At 37.0% G+C, this 13,167-nt stretch overlaps 1 protein-coding gene across 1 annotated transcript; it reads right to left on the bottom strand.

The window, feature by feature from the left end:
* Positions 1–85: 85 nt before the first annotated feature.
* Positions 86–12,528, bottom strand: sf3a3 (splicing factor 3a, subunit 3). The gene is made up of 17 exons (XM_058753436.1): positions 11,854–12,528; positions 11,345–11,392; positions 11,173–11,225; positions 10,974–11,079; positions 10,792–10,864; positions 9,126–9,217; positions 8,957–9,039; positions 8,546–8,684; positions 8,194–8,262; positions 7,994–8,061; positions 7,751–7,858; positions 7,216–7,285; positions 6,568–6,732; positions 6,190–6,300; positions 1,344–1,434; positions 745–800; positions 86–492 (listed from the first exon to the last, which is right to left on the bottom strand). Exons 1-17 carry the CDS (start codon positions 11,947–11,949, stop codon positions 415–417), a joined length of 1,506 nt encoding a protein of 501 aa, XP_058609419.1. The 5' UTR covers positions 11,950–12,528; the 3' UTR covers positions 86–414.
* Positions 12,529–13,167: the final 639 nt, after the last annotated feature.

Here is a 13,167-nt window from a genome sequence, read left to right as displayed (position 1 = left end):
TAGGCTGCAACATAAAATGTTGGGAAAATGAAGGGGTCTGAATATATTTAAGTTCACATAGTAACAGATGCCTACTAAAATAAAACCATGTCACTATTTGATTTTATTGTACAGCAGGTTTAAAAAGTCTCCAGACTGGTTAAAAACAGCATGCTGCGCAAGTAAACATTTGTCACACAATGTACTAAAATTTATTGATTAATGAAAGTCTCCATTTCATATTTAAGACAGCAAATGAGGAAATGGGGAATAATCAAAGAGTAATAAAAATGTACAAACTGGTCATTTTCAAAAAGACATCACATTTCTCACAAACTGTGGGAAAGACAAGAGGACTAAACTCACGATCACGTTTCTGCTTCAGTATTTACACTGCGAGTATTTACTGTATCTTCAGAGATCTTGTCTGTTGTGCTACAGAAGTCCCTGTCGTTTCAGATCCTCATAAGTCTTCTTGTTGACCACGTTTCCGCTGGAGTCTTCATATTCCTCCTGCAAGATAACAATGTATAGATATTTTCTTTCTTTCTGAATTCATAAACATCCAGTTTCAAGATTTATTCCCATTTGAAAACTTCACTAATTTCTCTCCAGAAAGGAACAAATCGAGCAGCTGAAGCAGAGTTTTAACAGCTGATTAACGTCGGTTAAACCAGATGCTTCAGTCAGAACAGAGCTGTACAGCTGAATGTGACTTCACTCACCGTAATGTCAGACTACTGAATGTGTTTCAGAGTAACTCACCTCTGTGTCTGGCTGCCAGCGCTCTAATGCTTTCTGTGACTTCAGCTTGGACCAGACTATTCCAGAGAAGAGAGGACAATGCATTTTAAGAACAAGGACCATTTTCCAGAGCGGGACCCTTTTTGTATTGTTAATTAACATGCATCAATATTAATTTATAGACATTTTTCTCAACTTTTAAAATGGTAGTTTGTATTTCTATATATTTTCAATACATTTTGTAAAGCTCAGTGATATGTTGTGTTCCATGCAAAAATCGTATCTTTTTTCCCCATTTATTAAAGTGTGTTCTTCTCTTATCATGGACAATTATAAACCCCGTTATTTACAATTTTTTTTTTTTTAACTAAATGATTACTGAAAATAGATATTGGTAAAAATGTATCTGTATCTCCAACAAAGACCTTGTAGTGTCATGAGTTTGAGCAGAAGGCTAGTAATGTCAAACTACAACCAAACTGTTAATCCTGTTAGCAATTAAATAACAGCATGACTGGAGATGGAAGAATGCCTTTTAATCATTTATTAACAATAATTAATAGTATACATTGCATGAATTGGGTGATTTATGTACATCTGTGATGAATTATTGTACTCACGGGACACTGCGTCCTCAATCTGGGTGACGTTGGCGAAGTGGGCTGTATTAGGAATGCCCAAACAGCGCATGCCATGAGCGTGACGCCACTCCTGAAACACAGAAAACCAGGAACACCAAAGCTGTTATTGGCTTTTCAATACAGCATAATAGTTAAGAGTAAAATTAGAAATACTTGTTACATTACATTTAGCAGATGCTTTTATCCAAAGCAACTTACAAATTAGGATAATGGTAGTACTCAAAAAACTAATGAACAAAAGAGCAATCATATGCAAGTGCTATAACAAGTCTCAGTTAGCTTAACACAGAAGCTATTTTTTTTTTTTTAATTATAAGAAATAAAACAGAGAATAGAAAAAGAATAGAGGAAGCCGGGGGAAGCTAGTGTAAGAGGCCTTTTTGGCTTTTTGTCAATTGTATAAATAAAAAGAAAACGGATATAATACAAGAAGCTAGTTTTAGTGTAGGTTTTTTTTTTTGTTTTAAGAAAGAAAAGTAAATGAATAGAGTGCAAGTCTAAAAGGGGCAAGTCTTTTTCTTTTTTTTTAAAAATAGAATTAGAATAGAGAGTGCTAAAGTTAGAGGGTCAAATAAAGATGGAAGAGATGTGTTTTAAGCGATTCTTGAAGATGGCTAAGGACTCAGCTGCTCGGATTGAGTTGGGCAGGTCATTCCACCAGAAGGGAACATTTAATGTAAAAGTCTGTAAAAGTGATTTTGTGCCTCTTTGGGATGAACAATAAAGCGACGTTCACTTGCAGAACATAAGCTTCTAGAGGCACATAAGTCTGAAGTAATGAATTTAGGTTAAGGGGGTGCAGAGCCAGTGGTGGTTTTGTAGGCAAACATCAATGCCTTGAATTTTATGAGAGCAGCTATTGGTAGCCAGTGCAAACTGATAGAGAGGTGTGACGTGCATTCTTTTTGGCTCATTAAAAATGTATCTTGCTGCCACGTTCTGGATTCATTGTAAAGGTTTGATAGAACTGGCTGGAAGATCTGCCAAGAGAGCATTGCAATAGTCCAGCCTGGACAGAACAAGAGCTTGAACAAGGAGTTGTGAAGCATGTTCCTAAAGAAAGGGCCTGATCTTCTTGATGCTGAATAAAGCAAATCTGCAGGACCGGACGGTTTTAGCAATGTGGTCTGAGAAAGTCAGCTGATCAATCATAACTCCAAGGTTTCTGGCTGTTTTTGAAGGAGTGATGGTTGATGTGTCTAACTGGATGGTGAAATTGTGATGAAACGATGGGTTTGCTGGAACCACAAGCAGTTCTGTCTTGGCAAGGTTGAGTTGAAGGTGATGGTCCTTCATCCAGCAACAAATGTCTGTTAGACAAGCTTAGATGCGAGCAGCTATCGTCGGATCATCAGGATGAAATGAGAGGTAGAGTTGAGTGTCATCAGCATAGCAGTAATATGAAAAGCAATGTTTCTGAATGACAGAACCTAGTGATGCCATGTAGACAGAGAAGAGAAGTGGTCCAAGAACTGAGCCCTGAGGCACCCCAGTAGCTAGATGTTGTGACTTGGACACCTCACCTCTCCAAGATACCTTGAAGGACCTATTTGAGAGGTAAGACTCAAACCACTGGACTGCGGTTCCTGAGATGCCCTTTGCCAATAGGGTTGACAGGAGGATCTGGTGGTTAACAGTGTCAAAAGCAGTGGACAGATCCAGCAAGATGAGTACACTGTAAAACCCAACAAGTTAGGGTAACTCAAACTGTTTGAGTAAACCAATTCCCCTTGGCTTAAACCATGCAAGTTTTAAAACTTGCAGTTAAGTAATTAAGTGATTAATTAAGTGCTGATTGAGCATTAGTGATAAACACCTGCTGTTAACAAACAATCACTGACAGAAAGAGAAACACAAGAACTACTACAACTGACTAACAAACATGTTCGAGGAACACATGGTTACAACAGCCAGAGAAAAAGAAAAAAAAAAATTAATACAGACGTCAAGGGTCAAGAGCCTAACACAGACACTGATCTCTAACATGGTTACTTCAATTGAAACAATAAATCAACATCTAAACCTTAGTTAATTCTCAATAAGATTTTCTGTAGATAAAATCAGTCTGGTTATTAATAAGTGGAGCTGGTGATGCTGTTTGTGGGGATGTTTAATTTCAGTTGATTTCATCTAAGGATGTGTCTAAAGTCAGTTGTTCTTGTGTTTCTCTTTCTGTCAGTGATTCTGTTTGTTAACAGCAGGTGTTTATCACTAATGCTGAATCAGCACTTAATCACTTAACTGCAATGTATATCTTATTTAGTGAACTCAACTGAAATAAGTTCAGAGTACCAAATGCAGGTGGTGATGAGAAAGTCACATGATGAACCAAAGCCCATCACAAGCAGCTTTTAAATAATAACATATACAGGTGCTGGTCATATAATTAGAATATCATCAAAAAGTTGATTTATTTCACTAATTCCATTCAAAAAGTGAAACTTGTATATTATATTCATTCATTACACACAGACTGATATATTTCAAATGTTTATTTCTTTTAATTTCGATGATTAGAGCTTACAGCTTACAGCTCATGAAAGTCATTAAAAATCAGTATCTCAAAATATTAGAATACTTACATTTGAGTTTGAATAAATGACCATCCCTACAGTATAAATTCTGGGTATCTCTTGTTCTTTGAAACCACAATAATGGGGAAGACTGCTGACTTGGCAATGATCCAGAAGACGGACATTGACACCCTCCACAAAGAGGGTAAGTCACAGAAGGTCATTACTGAAAGGTGTGGCTGTTTACAGAGTGCTGTATCAAAGCATATTAAATGCAAAGTTGACTGGAAGGAAGAATTTGGGTAGGAAAAGGTGCACAAGCAACAGGGATGACCGCAAGCTTGAGAATACAGTCAAGCAAAGCCGATTCAAACACTTGGGAGAGCTTCACAAGGAGTGGACTGAAGCTGGAGTCAGTGCATCATGAGTCACCACACTCAGACGTCTTCAGGAAAAGGGCTACCAAGCCACTTCTGAACCAGAGACAACGTCAGAAGTGTCTTACCTGGGCTGTGGAGAAAAAGAACTGGACTGTTGCTCAGTGGTCCAAAGTCCTCTTTTCAGATGAAAGTAAATTTTACATTTCATTTGGAAATCAAGGTCCCAGAGTCTGGAGGAAGAGTGGAGAGGCACAGAATCCATGTTGCTTGAAGTCCAGTGTGAAGTTTCCACAGTCAGTGATGATTTGGGCTGTCATGTCATCTGCTGGTGTTGGTCCACTGTGTTTTCTGAAGTCCACAGTCAACGCAGCCATCTACCAGGAAATTTTAGAGCACTTCATGCTTCCTTCTGTTGACAAGCTTTATGGAGATGCTGATTTCATTTTCCAGCAGGACTTGGCACCTGCCCACACTGCCAAAGGTACCAAAAGCTGGTTCAATGACCATAGTGTTACTGTGCTTGATTGGCCAGCAAACTCGCCTGACCTGAACCTCATAGAGAATCTATGGGGTATTGTCAAGAGGAAGATGAGAGACACCAGACCCAACAATGCAGAAGAGCTGAAGGCCACTATCAGAGCAACCTGGGCTCTCATAACACCTGAGCAGTGCCACAGACTGATCGACTCCATGCCACGCCGCATTGCTGCAGTAATTCAGGCAAAAGGAGCCCCAACTAAGTATTGAGTGCTGTACATGCTCATACTTTTCATTTTCATACTTTTCAGTTGGCCAAGATTTCTAAAAATGTATTGGTATTCTTTGTATTGGTCTTAAGTAATAATCTAATATTTTGAGATACTGATTTTTGACTTTCATGAGCTGTAAGCTCTAATTATCAAAATTAAAAGAAATAAACATTTGAAATATATCAGTCTGTGTGTAATGAATGAATATAATATACAAGTTACACTTTTTGAATGGAATTAGTGAAATAAATCAACTTTTTGATGATATTCTAATTATATGACCAGCACCTGTATAGAAGGTGCACAGTGTCATTCACACAAGCACTAAATACCATCATGGTGAGACTCAAACTGAAATATGCAATAAACATTAATTTAACAACATTAGATGTAACATAAAACCCTAATAAACATAACTGATAAGAAAAAACTAAGAAACAACCTAGTTATTTCAAAGAAAAAACATCAAATTCAAACTAAATTTGAAATGCAATGCAGGGAATTCTGGGAACATCAATTTACGGTTTTTCCCTGTAAATTTTACATTTTTTCTCACTTCCAAAAGCGGTATTTCACCATAAAATTGTCTGAAATGTCTATTACAGTTTTTCACCGTATATATTAGGGGAACTTACCGTTAACCATTTAACAGGTTTTTACCGTAGCTTTTTCACAGTTTTTTACCGTTAAAGTCACGGTCATTTTTTACAGTGTACCGTGACTTGTCGGGCATATCTTATTTAGTGAACTCAACTGAAATAAGTTCAGAGTACTCAAACCATTTAGGTTTTTAAAATGAACAGTTATAAGGCAATCAGTTTCCTCAAACGGTTTGAGTTAACCTAACTTTTCAGGTTTTATAGAATATTTGGAAACTGCTCTTGCCAGTCTTGGGGCTTAAACAACCGAGAGCAAGGCAGTCTCGGTTGAATGTCCACTTCTGGAACCAGACTGTTCATTTACATTTGTCTCTCTGTCTCACTTTACTGTGAAAACATACTAGCAGGTATTTTATTTCAAGTTAAGAGTAGATCTATCAGTGCATGATTAGGCCCAAGTAAAGATGCCAGAAAACATGGGGAAACTGCATTAAATGTCAGTAAAATCACTAAGTAAATTGTAAACTGAGATCCTGCTCCATTAATACATCTGCTACATAGAATAATTTTTCTTTCAAACTTACTGCAAAGTGTCTCTGGAAGGCTTTGGGTCCTCTGTACGTGTAATTCCCACAGATCTCACAGTTGTAATTGATGTTCAGGCCGTGCAGCTTGTACAGCCAGTATGGAATTGGCTAAAGACAAAGAAAAGACAAAGTGAATGACACACTATAAGCATTTTAACACTAGAGCTGTGTGATACTGAACATGGAAATAGTAGAGTTAAAATTTACTAAGGAGTAAAAAGAGTTATTTACTAAGGCCCAGCCTTAATGATCGCTACTGTTCATTATGTTTTGGAGGGACTGGAATCATCTCAATGACTAATTTGAATTTAAAAACAGTTTTCTGATTCAATCTCTAAAGAACACAATAAATAACTACAATAAATCTAAACGCACCTTTCCGTCCCAGCCGAGAGGCAGGTTTTTGGGGTTGTATATGATCTCATTATCTTCATCTTCACTCTCACTCTCACTGGGCTGCTCTTCATCCTCCTCGTCACGCTCCTCTCCTGTGCGCGCCTGCTTCCTCTGGACGTTCTCATGGGTCAGCTGCCTTTGCTCCTGCAACACACAACAAAACACACCTGCTTCAGCAACATCACTGCAGACAATTCACACCAACGTCACCAAACCAAAACCATTCATTAACAAAGCCAATTAGTAGAGAAAAACATACTTAAAAATAACAAGAAGTAAACTAGATCTGAGAACACAATGCATGAGATACAGTTTCCCACAATTCAATGTGCTTGAATTTTCTATTTCTAATGGAACAAATGAACAGAATGCTCATCATTTACCACCTGACATCAGTCTTTAACATCTCTTCTTGGCAAATTTGAATTATATATACACACACACACGCGTGCGGCCTATAATATCAAACCCCTTCACAGATGCCATTGTAACGATATAATAGATGTTATTCACTTCATCTCTCTGTGGTTTTAATGTTGTGGTTGTGTATATATTAAGTGTAAATATTATAGTATAAATGTGAAATGAGAAGAGACTAAAGCATAAAACTACAGCAGGCAGACTTACCCCCAAAATCTCCACATATTCATAAATCTGAGCTTCAAGAAAAGCTGTTTCCTTGTTGCGCTCCGAGTCTCTGCAGACCAGACAAAAGAACAAATGAAGAGTTAGTTTGCAAAAACATAACTCCATTTTTATTCATTTTCATAAATCATGTTTTTTTTGTTTTTTTTTAATTGTGCATTCAAAGTAATATCAATCAAACTGCAGTGGGGTTGTTTTGATTAAGTAACTTAAATACAGGTAACTTACAAAATTAAAGTTCATTGAAAGTATGTGTTTTTATACATTAAAAGTTTGTTTTATAGTAAAAGCAGATAAATCCAACAGTCGTTTTTTTTGGCAAAAGCATATAAGCCCACATTTCATGTTTCAGAGTTAAACAAAAACAATGAACTCTTCAAATATTAACTAAGACAAGAAATAGGGCTTCATCTACAACACACATCACAAACATTCTGTAAACAAGTCACTTGTTTCTGAATTAATTTAAACCCGAATGCATTGTATTATACAGTTCATCAAATTAAAATAGGCTTACTTTTTTGGTCCCTTGGCTTTTGGGTTTTTGGCAAACAGTGAGGGGTCCAGAGACTCCAGAGATTTGCCTTTAGTGCTGAACAGACGCTGGGCCCTCTCTTCTAGTGTGCTACAAACAAAACACAAAAATAACAGGTTTGGACATTATGAACAGACTCAAGATTCAGGGACTGCCAGTCCTATGAACGTTTTATTTGTATTCCAGTTAAATGTGAAACTACAGTTAAACAAGAGCAGGACTCACCCTCCACATTTGAGACCCAAGGCCATGAGAGCAGACTTCAATCTGTCCAGACCCAGAGACGCCAGCTCCTGTAGAGATTACACACACCATTACTGATCAGGCAATAGAAATGTGTGTGAGAGACAACATTAATGAAAACATGATTAACTAGGAAAACATGAAAGTCACATTTTTAACAGACAAGAACAAGAGAAACTGACCTCCCAGGAAGAGAAGGCAGACAGATCCAGATGTGCTCCAGCGTGAGTCAGAGCACTACTCGTCTCTTTCTGTAACACACACACATTTATAAAACACCTTGATTCATTCCTCATGCGCTCGCATGCATTTAATAGAGGACAGCAGGACAATGTAGATGTAATAGATGATAGAAATCTCTTCTAATACTTCTATGCTAACTTTTTTATTACAGCACTGATGAATATTAACCTCAATGAATGGTAATATATTGATATGTTTGGGAAATATGCAGCCACCGCTGAAATAAACTCTCAAACACATGTAATAATATCTGTGGAGCTCATTAATGTTGTCTCTGAAACACAAACCCACCGGCCAGCCTGGAAACACTCCACTCTCCCACTTCTTCTCAAACTCTATCAAGATCTTTCCATAGAGCTCATTCTGATCCAGCAGAGGCTTGACCCGATCCGTGTATTCCTGCAGATACTCCAGCAACATCTCCAGATACCTGCAAGAGCACAGACATGAGATCCCTGACCAGAAACAACATACATCCATATCAAAGAGCAGCCTTTAACAACAACAAGAAACTTGAACTACAAATTACACAAAAAAAAACAACAACATGGTTTATGCTTTAAGACTGAAGAATTTGAGAAAAAAAAAAAAGTGAATTGGTTTACTGTGTTTGTTTGTAAAGCTGCACAATCTGACCAAATAAAAAAAAAAAAAAAAAAAAATCACATTATGTGGTATTTAAAATGACCATCTTTCACCTACTTCTTATACTCTGCATTCTTCCTGTCTTTAGAGATGTCAAAGAGCTGATCAAATGTGGACAGATAAGTCACATACTCCAGTTTCTAGAAAAGAGCAACAGACTGAAGTATAAGAATCTTTTGTCCAATTATTTGAAGATGGGTGAATCAAAGAAGTCGTCAGACAGTACCTCCACTCCTTTGAGATTAGTGTACTTCAGGTAGCAGTCATGGAGATCCAGGTAGCGTCCATAACCCTCTTCATCAGTGAACTCCACCAGATCTGTGATCAGCATTGAGACTGTTACTGTCCATTCACAGCATGAACGGGTGGGCGATATAGCCACATTTATTAGTGCAAACACAATGAAGGGCATTTTCCATCCTTTTCCAATGAGCTACTGTCATTGATGACACACTACCTGATTCGAAGTGTACATCTATTGTCACAAGGTGGCAGCAGCAGCATTATAGTGTAATAGTAGTGACCAGTGTTGGACAAGTTACTTTAAAAAGTAATTAGTTATAGTTACTTCTCACAAATAGTACCCGAGTTACATCATTATAAAAGTAACTAATTACCAGGGAAAGTAACTATTGCGTTACTTTAAAAAAAATCATAATTCAAATGTGTCAAATTACTTGGATGCCTCCAATATTAAATCAATTAAATGGACACTAAATAGAACAAATTATTATTTTTTAATTTTTATTATTATTTTTTTTTTGTACCAAGAAGCTAGTCTTAGCCACACCTACATATTAACCAGCTGTTTTTGATGTTTCATTAATTAACACCAGTTTAAGAATACCTGTTTGAGCAATTGATGTGTGTGAACAATTTTGCAATGATTTAAGCACAGTGCATTAAAGGCTTATCTTACAACGTGAGTGCCTTGGAAGTATTTTGTCTATATAATACAAAACAACAATTTAAAAATACTTGTTTAACACCGAACATTTTTTAACATTCTAGCAGACACAAAGCACAATTTAACTTAAAATTAATAAGTTAGTAAAATAAATATTTGAGACCCCCTTCTTGAATCAGGCTTGCAAATAAATGCAGCTTTGCTGAGCAGAAGGGAATTCTTCTAAAACATTAGAAAATATTACAAATCCCAATTTGAACACTATGTGTGAATTTTATAATACATGTATTAATAGCTGTTGTAATTATTATCATTATTATTGTCTTATTTTTTAATTTTATTTAACAGAACAACAGCACAATTACAATAATAACATCTATGAATGTTGATGGAGCTTTTATTTTGATGGAAACCTGCAGGAAGTCCTCAGTCCTTTTTGTTGACAGCAGCAGATTTATCAATTATTCTCATTACTAATTTTGGAAGATGTATGCATCACATTGTCACAAGCCTTGTAAAGATTCATAAAAAAGTGTTACTGAGCAACTGACGAGTAACAGTTTCAGCGCAGATTTCCCTCGCGGTTTGGACTCTGAACCCTGGAGACAGCGCCGTGAGCTTGTGCAACGTTGTTTGAATGCAATTCATACGTGTATTAGAAAACAACGTTCTGCAGTGTATTTAATTGTTTGAGGCCATTTCACGATTTTAATCATCATACAGTAACCAGCAACAACCACCCCTTCCTCTTCTCGTCGGAGACATGAGATGCAGTACTAAACGGTCTCTCGGTGCTTGTAATGATTTCTGCATCTTTTGTGGCTGCCGAACATTTGTTGCATCCCTAGTAAATACGCCATATATCATTGCATCGCTATATCCTATCGCGAGATATGTAAAAATATATACCGGTGTTATCGTGGACGGTATGATATCGCACACCCACACTGCCTCAGCAAACAGCTCTCACGTTACACAGACTTACTTTGTGCCTCCTCACTGGGGTTGTCTTTGGCTTTCATGAGCTCTTCAAACTCCACTGACATGGGCACACAGATCTGGAATTGACACACAGAACAAGCGGAGTGAATATTTTCACTCTGAGACAGAAGTGTGTCGTTCAGGACAAGGTGACAGTGAAGGACAGATCACTTCACGGCCGTCTACCTCATTAGGGTGTTTCCTGTGAAACTCCTTGATCTGTTTGAGTCGGTTGTAGAATTCAGCAAACTCGTTTGGTCCTGATATTGCATTCAGCTCATCCTTCCTCATACTGATGAACAGACACACAACACAGCCGTGAGATCAAACTAAATAAGGCTGATATATTTCTATACTGACTCAGATGTGCTTGAGATAGTCTTACCCATCTTTGTCTTCATACAAGTCTCTGAGGTTTGCGCTCACTTCCATGTATCTCTGCAAGAATCAAATAACACAAACATACCAGCTGCATACATTCTTTGGTTTCCTAATAATTCTCAGATTCATAGTTATTTAAACTGTTTAAATGCAAGTAAAGAAAAATGTAATCTTACGTCCAGCATAGCTCTCACTCGATGATCTGAGTTGATCTGGTCTCTCAGCTGATGAACAGAGAAAAGATAAGTTGTGCTGAATAAGAACATCTGCTAAATGTCTCCACATAGATTTAACTTAACTTTCGAGGGTACTTTAAAGAAAACCTTGGTATTGTCAAAATAAGAAACACAAACCTCAAAAAGAGCATCTGTGTGTTTTTTATTTTTTATTCAAAACGAACCAATGGTTTGTCAATCATAGCAACTACATACAGAAGTAATAAATATACTTATAAAACGTTGAGAGAAAAGAAACTTGAGTAACATAAGAAAACTAACTTACATTATAATAACGTTACTGTGAATAAAAGTGTCATAACATACATAACTTACCATTTTTAACTTTAATCACTGTTAGGCGTAACAAATTTAACAAGTGTTCGATTTAGTTTAGAGATTATGGTTATTAATAACATGATTAATGTGTTAGCATCATTTTAAACTCATTCAGAGACCCGTAAAGTTACCGTGGTTTTTTTCGTCAACATCTCCTTCGTTTTGGCGTCCATAAGTCTCTCTTTCTCCTCATGGTACCGACGCTGTTGCTCTAAAATCGTTTCCATTGTAATTTATTAATTTCAAGATATTTGGTTTATTCGTTTGTTGTTTAGTTGAGCCTGCGTACGCGCGTGTAACGTAACGTACAGGAAAGAGATCCTGTGTTTATTTCACTCGACCGGAAACACGACCGAGAGAATAAAGGTTCCGGCTTCATCTCGGTCTCTTTCAGACTTAAGTGTTTTATATCCAGTGTATATCTAAATAATATCTAAATATATAATTTCCAATCAAATTTTCAAATCTATTAATTTATTTATTTTTGCAAAGCGTAAAGACTAGCCTATGTACAGATTTCCGTCCAGACTGACTAACTAGCAAGCTAAGGGAACCAAAAGCTTGGCTAACTTAACCCTAAACGTTCAGGGAACCAGGAATTGTAAGCTGCAATGCAATTATTTATCCACTACCTGTTTTTGCACTAATTAAAAACATGATTTTAAATACACTAAATATTTTTGATGAGTTTTTAAATGCAATTAGCTCTGGCTACGCTCTAAAATATGAAAACATTTTTGCAGTTTTGTCCACCTCCAACATAGGACTAGGACACTGAGCATTGAAGCATCTAGTACAGGGCAGGGGTCACCAAACTTAATCCTGGAGGGCCGGTGTCCTGCAGAGTTTAGCTCCAACTTGCCTCAACGCACCTGCTGGGAAGTATGAGCTTGATTAGCTGCTTCAGGTGTGTTTAATCAGGGTTGGAGCTAAACTCTGCAGGACTCTGCTGGCCCTCCAGGATCAAGTTTGGTGACCCCTGATCTAGTATATCTGGCTGCTGTTTTACATTGCATTTAACCAGATTTGTCCAGATGTCCTCAGTATGTGTTTTTTCCCCAGCGCTTCGAAACAGTGAATCAATTTACGAAGCATTTGATTAAATTGATTCAAATATTCATACTTATATTACTAGTAGGGTAAGATGTAAAGTGTTGCACTATTAGGTGACATTCTCTTTGCCGCTTCTTGCTGGTCCATATATTTACTCCGCACTAATTTATGTCCTTGGTCTATCAACATACAAAGACTGAACACTTTTTACTGTATCAATATTTAATTTGTTGTTCGGATCATATGTTGCTTATAATGCATTTGCAAGACACAACAGATATGTTTTTAAAGAAACGTAAATATGCTTAATATATATTAAGATTTGATGCAGTTATCTTCTCAAGGTGCAAATGGGAAATAGACTGCTCTGGTTATGTGACAATTTGCACTAA

This window comes from Onychostoma macrolepis, chromosome 19 (assembly GCF_012432095.1).
Source record: "Onychostoma macrolepis isolate SWU-2019 chromosome 19, ASM1243209v1, whole genome shotgun sequence".
NCBI lineage: Eukaryota > Metazoa > Chordata > Actinopteri > Cypriniformes > Cyprinidae > Onychostoma > Onychostoma macrolepis.
This window is presented reverse-complemented; position numbering and strand designations above follow the sequence as displayed.